Below are 18,329 nucleotides of genomic sequence, written 5' to 3'. Positions count from 1 at the left end.
GGAGGGAGGGAGGGAGGGAGGGAAGAAAAAAGACTACAGGCATTGGGCCACTGGGTGCACTGGACCCTCATCCAACATCCCTCTTTCCTAATTACAGGGCAAATCCTCGTAACTTTAACTTTGACAATGTGGGAAATGCCATGCTGGCATTATTTGAAGTTCTGTCCTTGAAAGGCTGGGTAGAAGTGAGGGATGTCATTATTCATCGTGTGGGGCCGGTAAGCAAGCACTTGAGATTTTTCTAAATACATCCAGGGTGGTTCCCACTGGCTCTGATAAATAACATCTTTCATTTACACAGATCCATGGAATTTATATTCATGTTTTCGTATTCCTGGGTTGCATGATTGGACTGACGCTTTTTGTCGGTGTAGTTATTGCTAACTTCAATGAAAACAAGGTAAGTCTTCTTAGATTAATAGTACAGACTTAGTTTTTGTTCTTGCCCTTGCTTTAAGCTAAGTTTTTTCATACACGGCATGGTGCCACATTAAATTGTAATGTGACTCATGTAACTAACCTGTATAAAACTCTTGCAAACTGCCTCACTGCTGTGGTTTGGATCCATTACTCAGGATTATAATTCTCTTGCTAGATTTACCCTTATGGCAACAATAATTTCCCCACAGCTGAAAAGCATGTTTCCTATTGTTCAGATGGGAAGGATTTACAGTGAGATATTAAAATATGATAGTCTCAAGTTAGTTTCTGATTGCAGTCCATACTGCCTTTACAAAAATGTGAATTGTGTGCTTCTTTATCACTCAGTGAATGAACGCAGAATTTTGATAAGGTAGGTAGAAGCCATATAAAATGTAAAGGACAGTTAAGTCTAAAAATATTTTTCATAATCCATATAAATTTTGCATATTTCCTAAAGTCAGGAAGCAACCTCAGTTCTAACAGCTCTCATGATGGATTCAGAGTTCATGGATAGAAACAGCAGTGTGGTTTCCTATGGAGCACACGTTTAAGGGAAGTGTGTGGACATGACTGGTAAAACTGTCTCTTGGGAGTTCTATCTGCAGAATCACACTGAAATGCATATAAGCTTTGAGCACTCACTACATAAAAGAAGCTTCGGCCATCTCTCAAGATGCTGCAATTTGTAGATGAGAACACCACTTGGGGCCAAAGTCTGACTTTTTTCCTATGACTCCAGGGTCTGTGAGTCTTCTAATGTAAGAGCGAGCGTTAAAACCTCTAAAGTGAAATGCTCTATTTGCCTTGAAGCGCCTGCTGTTCAGTTGTGCACAGTGATGACTGATTCCCATGTGTTCATGCCAGAGCTCTTTAGTTTGTATGGCTACATTCAAGACTTTATCATTCACTGTCCCCAGGCTCAATGTATGTAGTGCCACTGACTTAGTCAACTGCCACCTTTGATGTGCACCTAATGAGCATTTCACTTCACTCAGCCTTCCAAAGACTACAATTTTAAAATCCCCCTTTGGCCCCAATACTACTCCAACCCTCAGAAAGATGGTCTCTTAGAGCAGCAGCAATCATGTTACCCAGCCCCTCTATTTTACTTTCTAGTATGTTCATAAACGAGATGCTCTAACCCTCCAGTGTGTTCAGTTTAATATCAGGCAGAAAGAGAAAGATGTGTCCTTTTAGATACCTTTGAGTCATGTGGAACAGCAGATACTGGAATTCTATAATGTAGGAAGGAGCTTATCAGCACATTTACCATAAAGATGAGGTACTGCCAGTCCAGGGTAGTTAGGGGTCCCTGGAAGGACCCTGGATGCAAGAGGACTGAGCTCCAGGGCAGCTCACAAGTCAGCAGCATAACTGTCCCAGCATACAATGCTCAATAACAGGAACCAACTGTATAATTAACTGCCAGTCTTAAAATAGCTATGAATTACTGAGGATTCTTTGCCTCCAACACCATAGTTATGTCCTAAAAGAGTCAGGAAGTGACAGCTTGTTTGGGATTATGATGTGTCAGGCCAAACAGATGCCAAGAGGGAGGTAGAAGTTAGCAGCCACTTTTCCAGATATCTCAAACTTGATTTGTTGGTTGGAAATAAAAGGTTCTAATTATGTAAATGTGTGCATGTGTGTGTGTGTGTGTGTGTGTGTGTGTGTGTATGTGTGTGCCCATAACTCCACTTTTAGAGGATTCAACATATTCTTCTAAACTTCATGGGCACTGCACACATAAGTTCTATAAATACAACATGCCGGCAAAACATATAAAATAGAATAAATAAATCTTTAAAGAAAAAAAGGGGGGACAGGTGAATGGCTCTAATGAAGGCACTTCCCTCCAAGCTGATGAACTGAGTTCAATCCCTAGAACCCACATGGTAGGAAGAGAGCAGACTCTTACAGTGTTTCTGACCTTGATATATGTCATGCCAATTTAGAAATTAAAAACAATTTTTTCTTCTGTATTTATACAGCCAGAAAGCACACAATTCTGAAAACCAATTTAGGGGGATGGTCCTAGAAGGGACAGTCACCATCTCTGCAGAATGAATTAGAGAAAGGCAGTGAGTTCCCTTCAACCTTAGTTTTCTAATTATATATCTGCCTTTGTAATATAGTAGAATAAATCAAATGCAGAATAATACAATGCAATATCATTTATGTGCATTTTTATCAAGTAGTCTGCTTTATAACATCTAACAAATTATCCTACTATTTGTTTCTAGAGAAGGAAAATTCTATGACTTATCCGCTAAAAATAGTTTTATAATTGCACCTATTGAACTGTTTAAAAGCAAAAAGACAAAACGCCCTCTTCCAGCAGCTATCCAAATATATAATTGGCTACTATAAAACTAAACTAACCACAGCTGGTATGTAGAAAACATTCTTGAAACTTTCTCAAGCCCAAATGTTACAGGTCTTCAATGACACACCCCTGGAAACTGCTGAATGCACCTGGTGTGCACCCATCCCTGTTGAAATGCCTGCCATTAGGAGTTACTCATTCTGACAATGTCTCTCCAACCACTGTGGTTCTTGCAGACTATTTTTTCAGGTCCCCACATTGTCCTGCCTGTAAAGTCATCCGATCCACATTGCTCATTTCTTTTTCCCTCCACTGTTTCCTTTGTTTCCAAGGGGACAGCCCTGCTGACAGTAGATCAGAGAAGATGGGAAGATCTCAAGAGCAGATTGAAGATCGCACAGCCTCTTCATCTCCCACCTCGGCCTGGTATCAAAGATGTTCTGATTTTATTCATGTTGGGCACTAGTGTTCCTGCTTCCCTAAGAGCCTCAGATTTAAATTAAAATAATAATCGTGAGGCCACTAGGGGGTTGTGCATAAGTTAATATTGAAACAGACTCCAAACTGCTGATCTCTCCTTAAGGCTTTTAAAATCAGCTACCCAAAGGCTGTGCTTCAGTGCTCTCTGAATAAACCTTAATGAAAAAACTGAATTTTTAAATAAAATATATTTGTGTTTGCCTTTTAGATATATGAGGGAAATGTCCTAAGCTCCCAGAAATTGAATGATGCACTTCTCCTTTCAATAAAGATGGTGCTGTGTGCTGTCGTTTTGATATCCAGCACCAGCCATTCATCCAAAGCACTTCACAATAGATTGAACTGGAAGGGAAGGCGCTAATGGATTTGAAGATGAACATTAAAGAATGTGAAAGACAAGAAAGTGAACCTGGCCATGTCTAAAGTGTCCTTACCTAAACCTTTCTCTTTTTTTCAGATAATGATGGTTTTAGAGCTAAAATGTATGACATAACCCAGCATCCATTTTTTAAGAGGACAATCGCATTGCTGGTTCTGGCCCAGTCTGTGTTGCTATCTGTCAAGGTATTGTTTCTCCTTGAGATTTCTGGAGTGATTCCACATCCCTGGTGCTTCCAGGAGCATTGCAAACATTGCCATTTGCAGCCTTTGATCTTTAGTAGTAATGGATGAGTAGTAATAAGGCTGCTGTATATGCTGAGCAGGGAGAAAAGTATATCTAGGTAGATGTGGCAGTAACTTGTGTTCTCTTGGTTGCAGTGGGATGTTGAGGATCCTGTGACAGTTCCTTTGGCGACAATGTCAGTCGTCTTCACCTTCATCTTTGTCTTAGAGGTATAGTAATGAGTCTGCCTCTCTGGGGGAAGCTAGGGAAAATTAAAAGGGAATATGGCCCCCTTTGATGGCACGTACTTCTAGGTCCTTTGTTTTCAAAGTCTTTGGGGGTAGGTTTCATTACTACGGTACATTCTCTTAGGACATCTCCTTTCTGGATGTTCTTATTAACTTCAGAAAGACTTCACTTTTTATTTCCACTTTTTCTAACTGCTGAAACAGTCCTACCAAATTGTTGTGCCTGAGCATTATCCTGCCTAGTAACAGAGTTTAGATCTTTGCAGCCCATGACATATATCACTGCTATTCAGGGATTCAAATTACAACACAGTGTAAATATGCCAGCAACCCAGATGAGATTATCTTAAAATGTTGTCCCCATGTCACATCTATTTGCCATACAATCTTCTTTGAAATTCAAGTGGATTATTATTTTGCTGTAAACAAGCTGATGTTTCCCAAAATACAGTTTTTCACTCAAGGTTGAACAATGACCTTCAATGACTATTTAACTATGAATCCACAGGAAAGAGTGTAGAGAATAGATATGCAGGGTACTTGGCTTTAAATGATGTATCTTTGTGATTAACTCTTGTATTAACTACATTGTTAATTTTCTATATAAGATGATTAAATCTAATTGATTTAAATATGCATAAGTACTAGCTCTGTGTCCCTCCTTGCTTGCTTTCTCTAGGTTACAATGAAGATCATAGCAATGTCACCAGCTGGGTTCTGGCAAAGCAGAAGAAACCGATATGATCTCTTGGTGACATCTCTTGGTGTTGTGTGGGTAGTGCTCCATTTTGCTCTGCTGGTAGGCACATCATTATACTTTAGTTGATAATCCAGCTTTTTCCCAGTTTAAGCCATTTTCCAGTCTCTCCACTTGCAGATGTCAAACTCCCTAAATCCCAGGTTTGATTGTGAGAGCTCTGGAACAGATTTGCAAATGCATACATATAGACATATACATGTCCATATACCTATACTTTTCACACAGGAAAATCCTGGATCTTCAAAGGCCTAGAATGTATAAGTCTAAAATAAGGCTCTTAAAGACAGTCTCACCTAACTCTTCATTTTACCAAAGGAGAACACTGAAGCAGAGATGAAGGAACCTCCCTAAGTTCACATAGCAGGCTAGAATCAGAAGACTCTACACCTTGAGATCAAGAGTGCATCCATCATAGCTCTGAAATCACATATAAGATTTATAGTGTAATCCCTGAGTACTCTTCAAAACACTATTCCCTCACAGACATCTAATACCGATTCTCTGAACCCGTCAATCTTCATATGTCTAAGGTCTAGCCCCATGGGAAACTTGGCTAGACTTAGTCTACAGTGGGTGTTGCTCAATGGAAATAAAATATGCCCACTGATGTGATGCTGGCTTACACTGTACACTCTAAGCATTACAGCAGTTTATAAGAAATACGTATAAGTATTATCATCTCATTAGTATTCTATAGTCCCAGTGATTGCTGTTACCAGTGTTCCCCATTCTCCCATTGTCTTTAACAACTGAGGCATGGCAGGAAGCATCCAGTATTCCTAGCACCCATTTACCTATCATAAGGGGCTTGCTGTAGTGTGGATCTGCAGTATTCATACACATAGTGAGTGGCCTTCTTTAATCAGTGGTTGTCTTCAGCATTAGAGGCTGTTTAGGTTCAAGCACCTATGTTCAGTTGCTTCAACAAAAATCTGAACATAATGGTGAGCAAAGCTCTGTGGGAGGATCAAGAAGAAAGTAATAGGCAAAAGAAAGATATTCCCTTCACTAATAAACTGCATGGCCTAAAAAGCTAGAGACATCTTCACAGTGTGCTCACAAACCAATGAGGACTATGGGTATGTTAGGAAAGATGAAGGAGATTCCAAGGCCCATGACAACAGTAAGGAGTGGGCAGTGGCTTCGTCAAGAAGGTCCTGGAAAGCATTTCCCCCACAAGTTAACTGGGATTCATTTACAGAACATTTCAGACACCCTTAGCTAGGATGAAAGGATGTAGGGACTGAACAAAGGTAAAGTTCTGTGGCTGAAGTAGGAGCCATGGCATGTGATAATACAACACAAGGTTTGTTAAAGTGGGAGCATAAGTCTTCTTAGGACTTTGGGGGGTCCATGTGCAAATTATCCAGTCACCATCCCAGGGACTATGGTTGTCATGACTTCTAGAATGTCAAGACTTAAAGTATCTTCAATAAATCCTGAACTGACATGAAAAGAAAAGACAGAAAAACATGTTCTAATTGTGTTTACTTTATCTAGACCAACCTTTGACTGAGTGCTCACTAAATGAAAAAAATATAGTAGGCCTAATCTCAAATATCCACACAGAAGAAATTCTAAGCAAAAAAAAAAAAAAATCCCTGGTCTGAGAAAAGCAATCGTTCTTTGCCATATTTTGCAGTGGACTGCTGGGAAGGAAAGCTTTCTTTCCAACAAGGCTATGTGCCCACATTCTTGTCCTTGTGCCTCACCAAGGAGCTCAGTGGACCCCCTTCCCAGGGACCCATCTGGGACTATTGTTGTTTGGATAGGCAGCTCCTGGAGAATGTTCATGCTTTGGCATCAGCTGAATGTCAACGTTGTTAGGCTGTGGCCAGTGACATCTTTGTTTCTCAGAAGAAGCCTTGTGAATCAGAAAGCACAGAGTGATCTCTGGCCCTAAGCACACATTGGAAGAGCAAACTGATGCAATCCTTAGGTGGGGGTGGGGTGCTTTTCTGAAATGATTTTATTCATGAACAGGGAACTGAACTTAAAAAAAAAACATGTCTCCAAGCATTAGTGTTGTTGAAATAAGGCCCCGTGTAGCCCAGGCTGGCCTTGAAGTCACTATGTATGTAGTAAAGGATGACCTTACATTTCTGATCTTCCTGCCTCCACTTCCGAAATGTAGAGATTGCAGACATTACCACCATTGGGTTTACATGTTGAGATATTGAACCCAGGGCCTTACACATGTTAGACAAGACTTCTACCAGCTAAGATATAGTCCCAAACACCTTCATGATCACCCTGTACCTTTCTTGCCCTATCCTCAAAAGAGCTTATTACTGCTTTATGTGAAATGAATTTCAAAATACAGAATTCAGTTGAGCAAAACAAAACCTAAAGTTTTGTTTGAGATTTGAATTTAAATCTAATATTTATTCATGAGTTTTTGCAGTGACCTTTTCAGTACCTTCATTTCAGATAAATTTCTTATAGGAATTTTCACATTTTATTAAACTAATTTTTCACTAGACTTCACAGAAGACTTAAAATAAAACCATAACAAGATCTTTTGTGCAAATTGTAAAAAACTGTCTTCCGTTTAAATTTCAGAATGCATACACCTACATGATGGGAGCCTGTGTGATTGTCTTTAGATTTTTCTCCATCTGTGGAAAGCATGTAAGTCTATCATGCACAGTCCATCAAATGCCACATAAGCATTGAGTCACTGATGCCAACAGAACTCTGCCAACCTAGTTGATATATCCAACAAAGTACTAAACATCATAAGTCAAGACTAATAAATATTATTCTATTGAATTAGTAGCTTAATTATCTTAGACTATGTTTCCTATTATTTAATTCATATTTGCTAAGTAAACTTAATCATAAATGAAAGAAAACATGTTGATTCTGGAACCAAAAGCCAATGTCATGCCACATGTACCTTAATTTGTGTTTTTAAATTAACTTTATTACAGAAAAAGTTTATAATTGATAATAGTATTTCCCTTATTCTCAGTTGATTAGCATTTCTTGTTAACATTTATGCACACAAACACACACACACACACACCTGTGGTCTCCATTTTTAAGGGATATTGTTTCTTTTTGTAGCATAATTTCACATATGGATTCCATATATCCATGTAATTGGAAGGTTTAACAGTTGGTGGTTATTTAGCATTAAACCAGTATTACATTTGGTTTTTAGGAAGTCTGTAGGAGAAAAGTAAATTTACTTGCTAAAGGCCAATAATGTGTTGACTTTGTAGATGTCTAGGTTGCAAAAGAAAAGGAAATGGAAGTCTAAGAGTCTTGTGTTGTTAATTTAATTAATTTCTCTGGAGTGACTGAACTGTTTGAAGTATGATTAAGATTTCACAGTGCCAGATGGTTTTTGAATAATATTTAGATTTAGTATCTAATAGGAAACAACTTTCAAATGATGTACTAGGGAATCAGTATGTAGCCACCTTCTCATATATTATTCACCAGCCAGGTACTCTACAGCTTGAAATGACTGTTCTCCCACCCCCTGTCTTTCTCTCTCCATCTGCCCTGATTCTACACTCTTCTTCATCTGCAGGTGACCTTAAAGATGCTCCTTCTGACTGTGGTTGTCAGCATGTACAAGAGCTTCTTTATCATCGTAGGAATGTTTCTCTTGCTGCTGTGCTATGCCTTTGCTGGAGTTGTTCTCTTTGGTACCGTAAAGTATGGAGAGAACATTAACAGGTCAGTTTGTATTTGTCTTCTTATTTATCTTTTCAAGCAAACGCCTTAATAAAATCATGAATACAAACTTAGGTGTTGATTATTAAAGACTTAGGAGCAGTATAAGTAATCTTTTGGAAAATAAAATAAAATATACACATTTTAAATGACATTTTTCATTTAATAAAGATAAGCATACTTATTTTAGAACCCTTAGAAAATGCAAAAACCAAACAAAAAAGTTTTATAATTCTACCCACTGTCAGAAATAACAACTCCCGATTTCAGTATTTTCTACCCATTTATCTCTCTGAAATGCTATATTATTTTTTGTGGGGGTTTAAAACAATTTTTAGATGATTTTCTTTTTCAGCAAACTGTAAAGTTAGAACCTACTAAATAACTCTGCTGTGCAAAAAGCATTTCCAATACCTCTTCTTCCACATTATAAAAGCATCCGCTGTTGTTCTCTTAAAAGTTCAAATACAACAAAACAAAATACAAATGTCTCACTAGTAGGTGGTTTATTTGGGACATGGCTGAGTATCTTTGTATGACCCAAGTTGGCAAATCACTTATTATTAGTCAAAATAAGAACTCAGTTGTTACAGGTCAAAGCCAATAAGTTGATGAAAGCTTTGATTTGTCAGGCATCTATACTTGCAGGAAAGTGTAGATAGCAGTAGGAAAGTTTTAAGATTTGGAAACAGGAACCTGGCAACTAGGTGTGCAAATGCACATGTTTGGGTGGTGACCACTAATAGTGCTTCAAGACAATGATAAGTCATGAAATCTTCATTCTGTTTTCTTCTCTTAAATTAGGCATGCCAATTTTTCTTCAGCTGGAAAAGCCATTACTGTATTGTTTCGAATTGTCACAGGGGAAGACTGGAACAAGATTATGCATGATTGTATGGTAAATATTCCCTTATTATTGTCAGTGCCTCAACATATGCTTATGTGCACCTGGCAATGGTATTCTTGTTAACATCAAGACTTTGTATTAAAGAAAATATTCTGCTTGTCTATTCCATAAGTTGCACTTTGAACACTACAAGATATAAATATAAAGAATAAAATATTCACTTAATCTAACTTAAACTATTATAATCATATTTAAAAATGAGCATTATCCTTTCCTGCTTATCCTTAATAGCTTAGCAATCAAAATACGGACATTTATTTAATGCACTCATCAAGCATTCACTAAGTCCCTGGTTTGTCCTTGGCCATGTGCAAGGCCTTCTCCAGGTCCAAAGGTTCTTAAGGCACATATGTCATGTAGTCTAAGCCATTCTTCCCTTGGTATCCTGCTTTCTTTCCAATAAGCCTGTATCATCCTGGGATCATGGTATAAATGCTTGCTTCTTTAGGTATTTTTGCCCACACTTAAAACTATGGGTTATATATTCTACAGATCTCTATATTTCTTGTTTGGGCATGCATACTAGTTCTAGAGAGTTGTAGTGTCAACCTTATTTCTTTTTCCTTTCAGCTCATAGATACCAATGAGATGTCCTACAGACATTCTATGAAGGAGCATGTGCTGTCCACATGCAACTCAGTATTGAGCTACTGAAGTATGACTAGTGCATCTAAAAAACTGCTTTACATTACATTTATTTTTACTTAATGTTAATTAATATAAATTAAATTTAAATTACCACATGGAGCTAGTGTCTCTTGTGCTGGAAACTGTGATATTAAACTGGTATCAGCTTTCAGAGAACAGGGGTATGTCTTTATTGTTAATCTATCCCTTGGCACAAATATACCACATAGTAGAGTGTAGAGAATTTTAACCATGAAAAGTGGAAACCAAATTTATCCAATTAGGTATAACCCAAGGCAGAATTAAATAAATCCTACATAGGCTCTCAGAAGAGTATGTGGGAATGCAAAAGACAGAGCTAGTTATCTGGTTGAGAGAAACCAGGAGAGTATCACAGAAGGGTTGGAATTCCAATGGGCCCCACAGAATGCAAAAGCTTTACATAATCTGACCCTTATACATTTTTGTATTATCTCATTTTGGTGCCTCAGGACTGGTGACTAGTCCTTATGCAACTTGAATGTGAATTTGGTATGTGTAGTCTACTTCATACAAATCCATTGCTTAAGATTTTTTTTTAAAGTTCCTCTTTATTTGACTTCCTAAAGTTTGACCCCAAGGTCTACTGGTGGGATGTGAAGTTTATAGCCCCAAGGAAACCTGTTCACTTGAATTTTGCTTCTATCAATGACAATTTAGTTGGGTCATCTATAGGACCAAAAGCATACCATGATTAAATACTCTTGTGGAGTTCTGCTACAAATGATGTATGTGTGCAACATATGTGGCTTTGCTTGATGTCTTTAAATTAACTGCATCCCATACTGTTAAGAATATATTCCTTGAGTGCTACAGTCAGAAGAAATATGTGCCATGCCCTCCCTGTCTCCCACTGACCCACAGGTTCAGCCTCCATTTTGTACTCCAGATGAATTTACATACTGGGCAACAGACTGTGGCAATTATGCAGGGGCACTTATGTACTTCTGCTCATTCTATGTCATCATCGCCTACATCATGCTGAATCTGCTTGTAGGTAAGAGATGTTCATGGAATTATTTTTCCATCTCTTCAAACTCAGGTACTTGGATAATTATGTACAATTTTCGAGTAATTATCCTGGATTGCTTGGGGCGGGTGTTTCATGGCATTAATTATAAATTGTTGCCTCTCAACCCAGGAGCTGAAAAGACCTTTGAAAGGCATGGAAATGGCAGTTGATTGCAGTTTCAAGAATTGTCCCATTTATTATGCTCATTAATTCCCAAAGAGCTCTTCCCATGGATTGGGCTGAACACAAATCAGGGAGGGCTACTTTTACAACCTCGAAACATCATTTTGTTTTTTAAAGATATATTTTGTTCACCCAGCTGTGGGGACATCCAGGCCCAATATGACCCTTAAAATGCCCTGGAAGTCTCAAGTAAGAGTAGAAGCCAGCTGGCATGAATGTCTAACTAGAGTGCCTTTGAGCTCATGACCCTTATGTTTTGGAAAGGCAAGTGATGAATAAATAGCTTAGTTCAAGTGAGAGACATGCCAGCTTGGAAACTGTACTGAAAGCACTTTGAAAATTTGGCTTTAGAGTGTGAGTGATAACATTTATTATTTATAATAGATGTTTTACTTTTTCTAAAAAAAATGACAGATTAGCATATTTGTCTAACATCTGATTTTTTTCCTAGCCATAATTGTGGAGAATTTTTCTTTGTTTTATTCCACTGAAGAGGACCAACTTTTGAGTTACAATGATCTTCGCCATTTTCAAATCATATGGAACATGGTAGATGATAAAAGAGAGGTAGGAACTGTGGGGTGTGACTTATTTGCTTACCAAGCATGCATAGGATGCTGGCTTTGATCCCCAGCACCACATAAAACTAGGTGTGGTGGTTCACTCTACTCCCAGCACTTGGGAAATGGAAGCAGAGAGTTAGATATTCAAGGTCTTCCTCAACTTAGGGGTAGGAGAGTGGGCCATTGTTAACCTGCCCAAACTCAAAGACAACAAATGATACGTTTCAAGTATCTTGAATCTGAGAATTGACATAGACTAAATTTGGAACTGTCACTGTTGCATTGCAGAAACCTGTCATTGATGAGCCAGGTGAGTATGCAAGGATAGGGGGACAGAGTGGTCTCTTCTAATGTCCTTTCCAACCATAAAGAGCCTGGTCTTTAGACTTTCAAAAGGTCAGCAAGGGAAGAAAATAAAGAATTTTCAAGGATATCTGCCTTGGGCTCAAGCAGAAGGAGGGAAGTTGCAGCTCAGAGGGAAAGACTGCTATGGACTTACTATCACCTCAACCTTAAGCAGCCAACTAGATGAACCACACATAGGGGTTACAAGTGATGTCTGTGGTGTAGCTCAGTGGTTGAGTGTTTGTTGAGCATGTAAAAACCCCTGGGTTCAATCCCCAGCACCACTAAAAATTAATTAATTACATGGAGACCTCATTATTTTGAACTACTTCTAAGTTAGTATGTAATGATCTTAACCATAAAGCTTACCCAATATTTCCCAGAAATAGCCAAAACAGAGGCAAGTTTCTTGTTCTCAGCTACCTTTTTCCTTTCCCCTTTCTTCCTCCTTCTCCTTAACGTTCTACATGTTCTTCCCTTCTTCCTCTCCTCTTTGATCTCTTACTCATCCTTACCTTCTCAAAGCTTAACTTGATCTAGGCACTGAGGTGAAGCAATTCTCAAATGGCAAGGTTCCTATGCCCACAGAGCTTATGTTCTAAAGAAGGAGGTGACCTCTTAAAGGTGAAATAGTACTAATGACACAGGTTAGGATCCCTAATCCAAATTAATTCTGGACTTTGGACTATTTTTAGTACTAACACAACACCACAAATGGAGGCAATCAAACCAGATTTTATGTGGCAAGTCACAGTCAAAACCCAGGCATGCTAATAATATTGTACAAAATTACTTCCAATATATGTGTGTAAGACATATGTGAAACATAAATGAATGGCACCTGCCTCTAATCCTACTACATGGGAGGCAGAAGTAGGAGGATCACGAGTTTGACAGCCTTAAGTTTAACATCAGCCTGGAATACACAAGAACTTGTTTTTAAAAGATTAAAAAAAAATACATGAATAAATTTTATGTTTAAACTTGTATATTATCCACACTGTCACTCATTGTAGGAATACAAATATTACAAAGTCCATAAAATCCAAAGTTTGAAATACTGCTGATCCTAACATTTTGGTAGGGAATATTAAACTTCTATGAGTTCCAGAAGTTATGAGCATATTGAAGATGGTAGAGCATGCATGGGCTTGGGGTGGACCCTTAGCTGAAATGGTCCTGAAAGTGTAGGTGAAGAGGTGATTATTGTAGTCACATCAAGAAAAAGGGAAGTTCAGCTATAGAAAGATACAACCTAAGAAGATCCAAAAATAGTTCAGCAAGAGTTTGGTACAGAGACAAGGAGTTAGCATAGTTGACATAAGTAAGGATCTGGAAGGTGAGATATGGTTGTAACCCAGGGTCTGCAAGACACAGGGTGGCCACTTCACTGTTTTACTCTCTGTCTCCACTAGTATTCTCTGTCACTGAGCTGGGTTGCAGTCTCTTCTGAACTTCTGAGATAGTAACTTGTGGAGGACAGGGATGCTTGGCCTAGTTCTTTTATCTCATATATATGTATATATATATATATATTTGTCTCTGTGACTGTTACCCACAGGAACTTGATCTCACATAATATGTACAGGAATTAACACTAAGATACTAATAACTAGCAAGAAGCCTTAGACCACCAGGTACATTCAAAGATATAGTCAGAGTTGGCATGTTGGCTGTGCCACATGAAATACAGTTATATCTTTTATAGTTTCAATGTCCAAATGTGTTTTAACCTAGAAGGAGAGTAAAGCTGAGGCCTCAGTGTCTCATCAAAGTTGTTCTAATGACCTACAAAGGAACTACCTTTCCTTTGGAAAGGAAGCAAAATAACAAATGCTAAGTCTAAGACACAAATTAAGTGAGGAAAGTTATGTATATATGCATTGCCTACTTGTAGAATGATTTTCACGGTGCATTTGGAGAGGTAGGTAGACTACTGACCATAATTAGTAAGAGCTGACTCAGGAAAAACTACACGGATGTTCCTCACTCTCCCTATCTCTGAAGTCCGTATTATGATAACCCACAGGACCAGAGCAACAGAAGATTACTGCTTGGTATTTCACATCATATGCTTAGCACACATTATTCTGCCCAGCTTGAAAAGAGAACAGTGAGTTTCTTCCTGTCTGGTGCTATATATGCTGGTGATCCCTTGCCTCGTGTCCCTTGGTGTGTGGATTAAAAGCCCGAGAGACACCAGTTCTGACTTATAAATTCATTTGTTGTCTGTGTCTCCCTGTGAAAAGAGACTCTGTGAACAGGGAGTCCGTAGATGCCTTTTTATTACTTACTTTGCTGGCCCTTGTGTTCTCCCACCCAGGGTGTGATCCCCACCTTCCGAGTGAAGTTCCTGCTACGGCTGCTGCGTGGGAGGCTGGAAGTGGACCTTGATAAAGACAAGCTCCTTTTTAAGCACATGTGCTATGAGATGGAGAGGCTGCACAATGGTGGTGATGTCACCTTCCACGATGTCTTGAGGTATAAAGCAGGTTCCACAGCCCAGTGTCATAGAGATTCACTGAGGCCAGAAATGAAAAGTGTGATGCACAGAAGCCCATAAATTTAACAATGATTTTGAAACCTGAGTTGCCATACGGCCATGGTTATCTTCTCAGAGAGTACATACCATGTGTGTTCTTTTGTGATTGGGTTACCTCACTCAGGATGATATTCTCCAGGTCCATCCATTTGCTTAAGAATTTTATAAATTCATTGATTTTAATAGATGAGTGGTACTCCATTGTGTAGATGTACCACATTTTCTATATCCATTCCTCTGTTGAGGGACATCTGGGTTTTTTCCTGTTTCTGGCTATTATAAATAAGGCTGCTATGAACATAGTGGAGCATGTGTCCTTATTACATGTTGGAGCATCTTCTGGGTATATGCCCAGGAGTGGTATAGCTGGGTCCTCTGGTAGTACTATTTCCAATTTCTGGAGGAACCGCCAAAATGATTTGCAGAGTGGTTGTACCAGCTTGCAATCCCACCAGCAATGAAGGAGTGTTCCACTTTCTCCACAACCTCGCCAGCATCTGCTGTCACCAGAGTTTTGATCTTAGCCATTCTGACTGGTGTGAGGTGGAATATCAGAGTTGTTTTGATTTGCATTTCCCTGATGACTAAGGATGTTGAACATTTCTTTAGGTGCTTCTCAGCCATTCGGTATTCGTCAGATGAGAATTCTTTGTTTAGCTCTGTACCCTGTTTTTTAAATAGGGTTATTTGGTTCTCTGGAGTCTAACTTCTTGAGTTCTTTGTATATATTGGATATTAGCCCTCTATCAGATATAGGATTGGTAAAGATCTTTTCACAATCTGTTGGTTGCTGTTTTTGTCCTATTGACAGTGTCTTTTGCCTTAACAGAACTTTTGTAATTTTATGAGGTCCCATTTATCAATTCCTGATCTTAGAGCATAAGCTATTGGTGTTCTGTTCAGGAAATTTTTCCCTGTGCCCATGTGCTCAAGGCTCTTCCCCACTTTCTTTTCTATTCGTTTCAGTGTTTCTGGTTTTATGTGGAGGTTCTTGATGCACTTGGACTTCAGCTTTGTACAAGGAAATAGGAATGGATTGATTTGCATTCTTCTACAAGCTAAACGTCAGTTGAACCAGCACCATTTGTTAAAAATAGTCTTTTATTTCCACTGGATTGTTTTAGCACCTTTGTCAAAGATTAAGTGACCATAGGTGTGTGGGTTCATTTCTGGGTCTTCAGTTCAATTACATTGATCCACCTGCCTGTCCCTGTACCAATACCATGCAGTTTTTAATCACAATTGCTCTGTAGTACAGCTTAAGGTCTGGGATGGTGGTTCCACCAGAGGTTCTTTTATTGTCGAGAATAGTTTTCACTATCCTTGGTTATTTGTTATTCCAGATGAATTTACAAATTTCTCTTTCTGAGTTTGTGAAGAATTGAGTTGGAATTTTGATGGGGATTGCATTGAATCTGTAGATTGCCTTCAGCAAGATGGCCATTTTTACTATATTAATCCTGCCAATCCACAAGCATGGGCAATCTTTCCATCTTCTGAGATCTTCTTCAATTTCCTTCTTCAGAGACTTGAAGTTTTTGTCAAACAGATCTTTTACTTACTTAGTTAGAGTCACACCAAGGTATTTTATATTATCTGTGACTATTATGAAGAGTGTTGTTTCCCTAATTTCTTTCTCTGCCTGTTTATCCTTTGTGTAGAGGAAGGCCTCTGATTTGCTTGAGTTAATTTTATATCCTGCTACTTTGCTGAAGTTGTTTATCAGATTTAGAAGTTCTCTGGTGGAATTTTTAGGGTCACTTAAGTTATACTATCATATCTTCAGCAAATAGTGATAATTTGACTTCTTCCTTTCTAATCAGTATCCCTTTGGTCTCCTTTTGTTATCTAATTGCTCTGGCTAGGACTTCAAGTACAATATTGAATAGGTAGGGAGAGAGTGGGCAGCCTTGCCAAGTCCCTGATTTTAGTGTGATTGCTTCAAGTTTCTCTCCATTTAGTTTGATGTTGGCTACTGGTTTGCTGTATATTGCTTTTACTATGTTAATATATGGTCCTTGAATTCCTGATCTTCCCAAGACTTTAATCATGAAGGGGTGTTTGATTTTGTCAAAAGCTTTCTCAGCATCTAATGAGATAATCATATGATTTTTGTCTTTGAGTTTCTTTATTTAGTGAATTATGTTGATGGATTTCCATATATTGAACCATCCCTGCATACCTGGGATGAAGCCTACTTGATTATGATGGATGATTGTTTTGATGTGTTCTTAGGATCGATTTGCAAGAATTTTATTGAGTATTTTTGCAATGATGTTCATAAGGGAAATTGGTCTGTAGTTTTCTTTCTTTGTTGGGTCTTTGTGTGGTTTAAGTATAAGAGTAATTGTAGTTTCATAGAATGAATTGTATAGAATACCTTCTCTTTCTATTTTGTGGAATAGTTTGAGGAGTGTGAGTATTGGTATTAGATCTTCTTTGAAGGTCTGAAAAACTCTGTACTAAACTCATCTGGTTCTGGGCTTTGTTTTTGGTTTTGAGACTATTAATGGATGTTTCTATTTCATTCACAGATATGGGACTGTTTAGATCATTTATCTGGTCTTGATGTAACTTTGGTACCTGGTATCTGTCTAGAAAGTTGTCCATTTCATCCAGGTTTTCCAGTTTTGTTGACTATAGGCTTTTGTAGTAAGATCTCATGATTTCTTGGATTTCCCCAGTGTCTGTTGTTATGTCTCCCTTTTCATTTCTGATCTTGTTAACTAGGATACTGTCTGTGTGCCCTCTAGTTAGTCTGGCTAAAGGTTTATCTATTTTGTTGATTTTCTGAAAATCCTGGTTTGGTTGATTCTTTGTATAGTTCTTTTTGTTTCCATTTGGTTGATTTCAGCCCTGAGTTTGATTATTTCTTGCCTTCAACTCCTCTTGGGTGAATTTGCTTCTTTCTGTTCTAGAGCTTTCAGATATTCTAAGTACCTCAAAGATATTAACTTCCCAGGTTACTCAATGAGATGTGTACCAAAACTAACCTCGGTATTTATAGAAGAGAAGATAGGGAGATACAGAGGTAACATAACCAGCTCCTTACCCAGCTGTGAGTGGCATCAAACCCTACACTGATTGTCTGGAAAGATGTATTCTCTGATTTTTGAAACATTTGAGAGTCTAAACACCAGATGAGTTTAACTGGTGGTTGCTGTTGTTTCCATCTTCCAGCATGCTGTCCTATCGCTCTGTAGACATCAGGAAGAGCCTGCAGCTAGAGGAGCTGCTGGCAAGGGAGCAGCTAGAGTATACCATAGAGGAGGAGGTGGCTAAGCAGACTATTCGCATGTGGCTGAAGAAGTGCTTGAAACGCATCCGGGCTGTGAGTGAACCATAAGCACAAGGGTTGGGTTTCCTTTCCTGTTGCTGTGAAAAACAAAACAAAACAAAACAAAAAGCTCTGACTTAAAGGAGAAAGGCTAACTCTGGCTCACAGTTCTAGTGTACACAGTCCATTATGGAGAGGACCTCAAGATGGCAGGAGTTTAATCAAATGATATGTTTTATACATTCAAATCATACCCACAATCAGGAAATGGAGAGGGTAAATGCATGCCTGTGCTCATCCCACTTT

The 18,329-nt window shown here is 38.5% G+C and overlaps 1 protein-coding gene across 5 annotated transcripts in view; it reads left to right on the top strand.

Annotated features, from left to right (window-relative positions):
• The window catches only part of Nalcn (sodium leak channel, non-selective), a 307,060-nt gene that overhangs the window by 280,397 nt on the left and 8,334 nt on the right, over positions 1–18,329 (top strand). For all 5 annotated transcript variants that reach the window (XM_031360820.1, XM_031360818.1, XM_031360815.1 and 2 more), the window contains 13 exons: positions 98–218; positions 302–400; positions 3,082–3,175; positions 3,687–3,793; positions 3,989–4,063; positions 4,761–4,880; positions 7,404–7,472; positions 8,383–8,531; positions 9,333–9,426; positions 10,966–11,098; positions 11,748–11,863; positions 14,528–14,685; positions 17,927–18,077. In XM_031360820.1, coding sequence (XP_031216680.1) covers positions 98–218; positions 302–400; positions 3,082–3,175; positions 3,687–3,793; positions 3,989–4,063; positions 4,761–4,880; positions 7,404–7,472; positions 8,383–8,531; positions 9,333–9,426; positions 10,966–11,098; positions 11,748–11,863; positions 14,528–14,685; positions 17,927–18,077 — 1,486 coding nt within the window. The remainder of the gene's footprint in view (positions 1–97; positions 219–301; positions 401–3,081; positions 3,176–3,686; positions 3,794–3,988; positions 4,064–4,760; positions 4,881–7,403; positions 7,473–8,382; positions 8,532–9,332; positions 9,427–10,965; positions 11,099–11,747; positions 11,864–14,527; positions 14,686–17,926; positions 18,078–18,329) is intronic.

Source organism: Mastomys coucha, unplaced genomic scaffold (genome assembly GCF_008632895.1).
Source record: "Mastomys coucha isolate ucsf_1 unplaced genomic scaffold, UCSF_Mcou_1 pScaffold9, whole genome shotgun sequence".
Taxonomy (NCBI): Eukaryota; Metazoa; Chordata; class Mammalia; order Rodentia; family Muridae; genus Mastomys; species Mastomys coucha.
The sequence above is the reverse complement of the archived record's forward strand: the minus strand, read 5'-3'. Positions and strand labels throughout refer to the sequence as shown.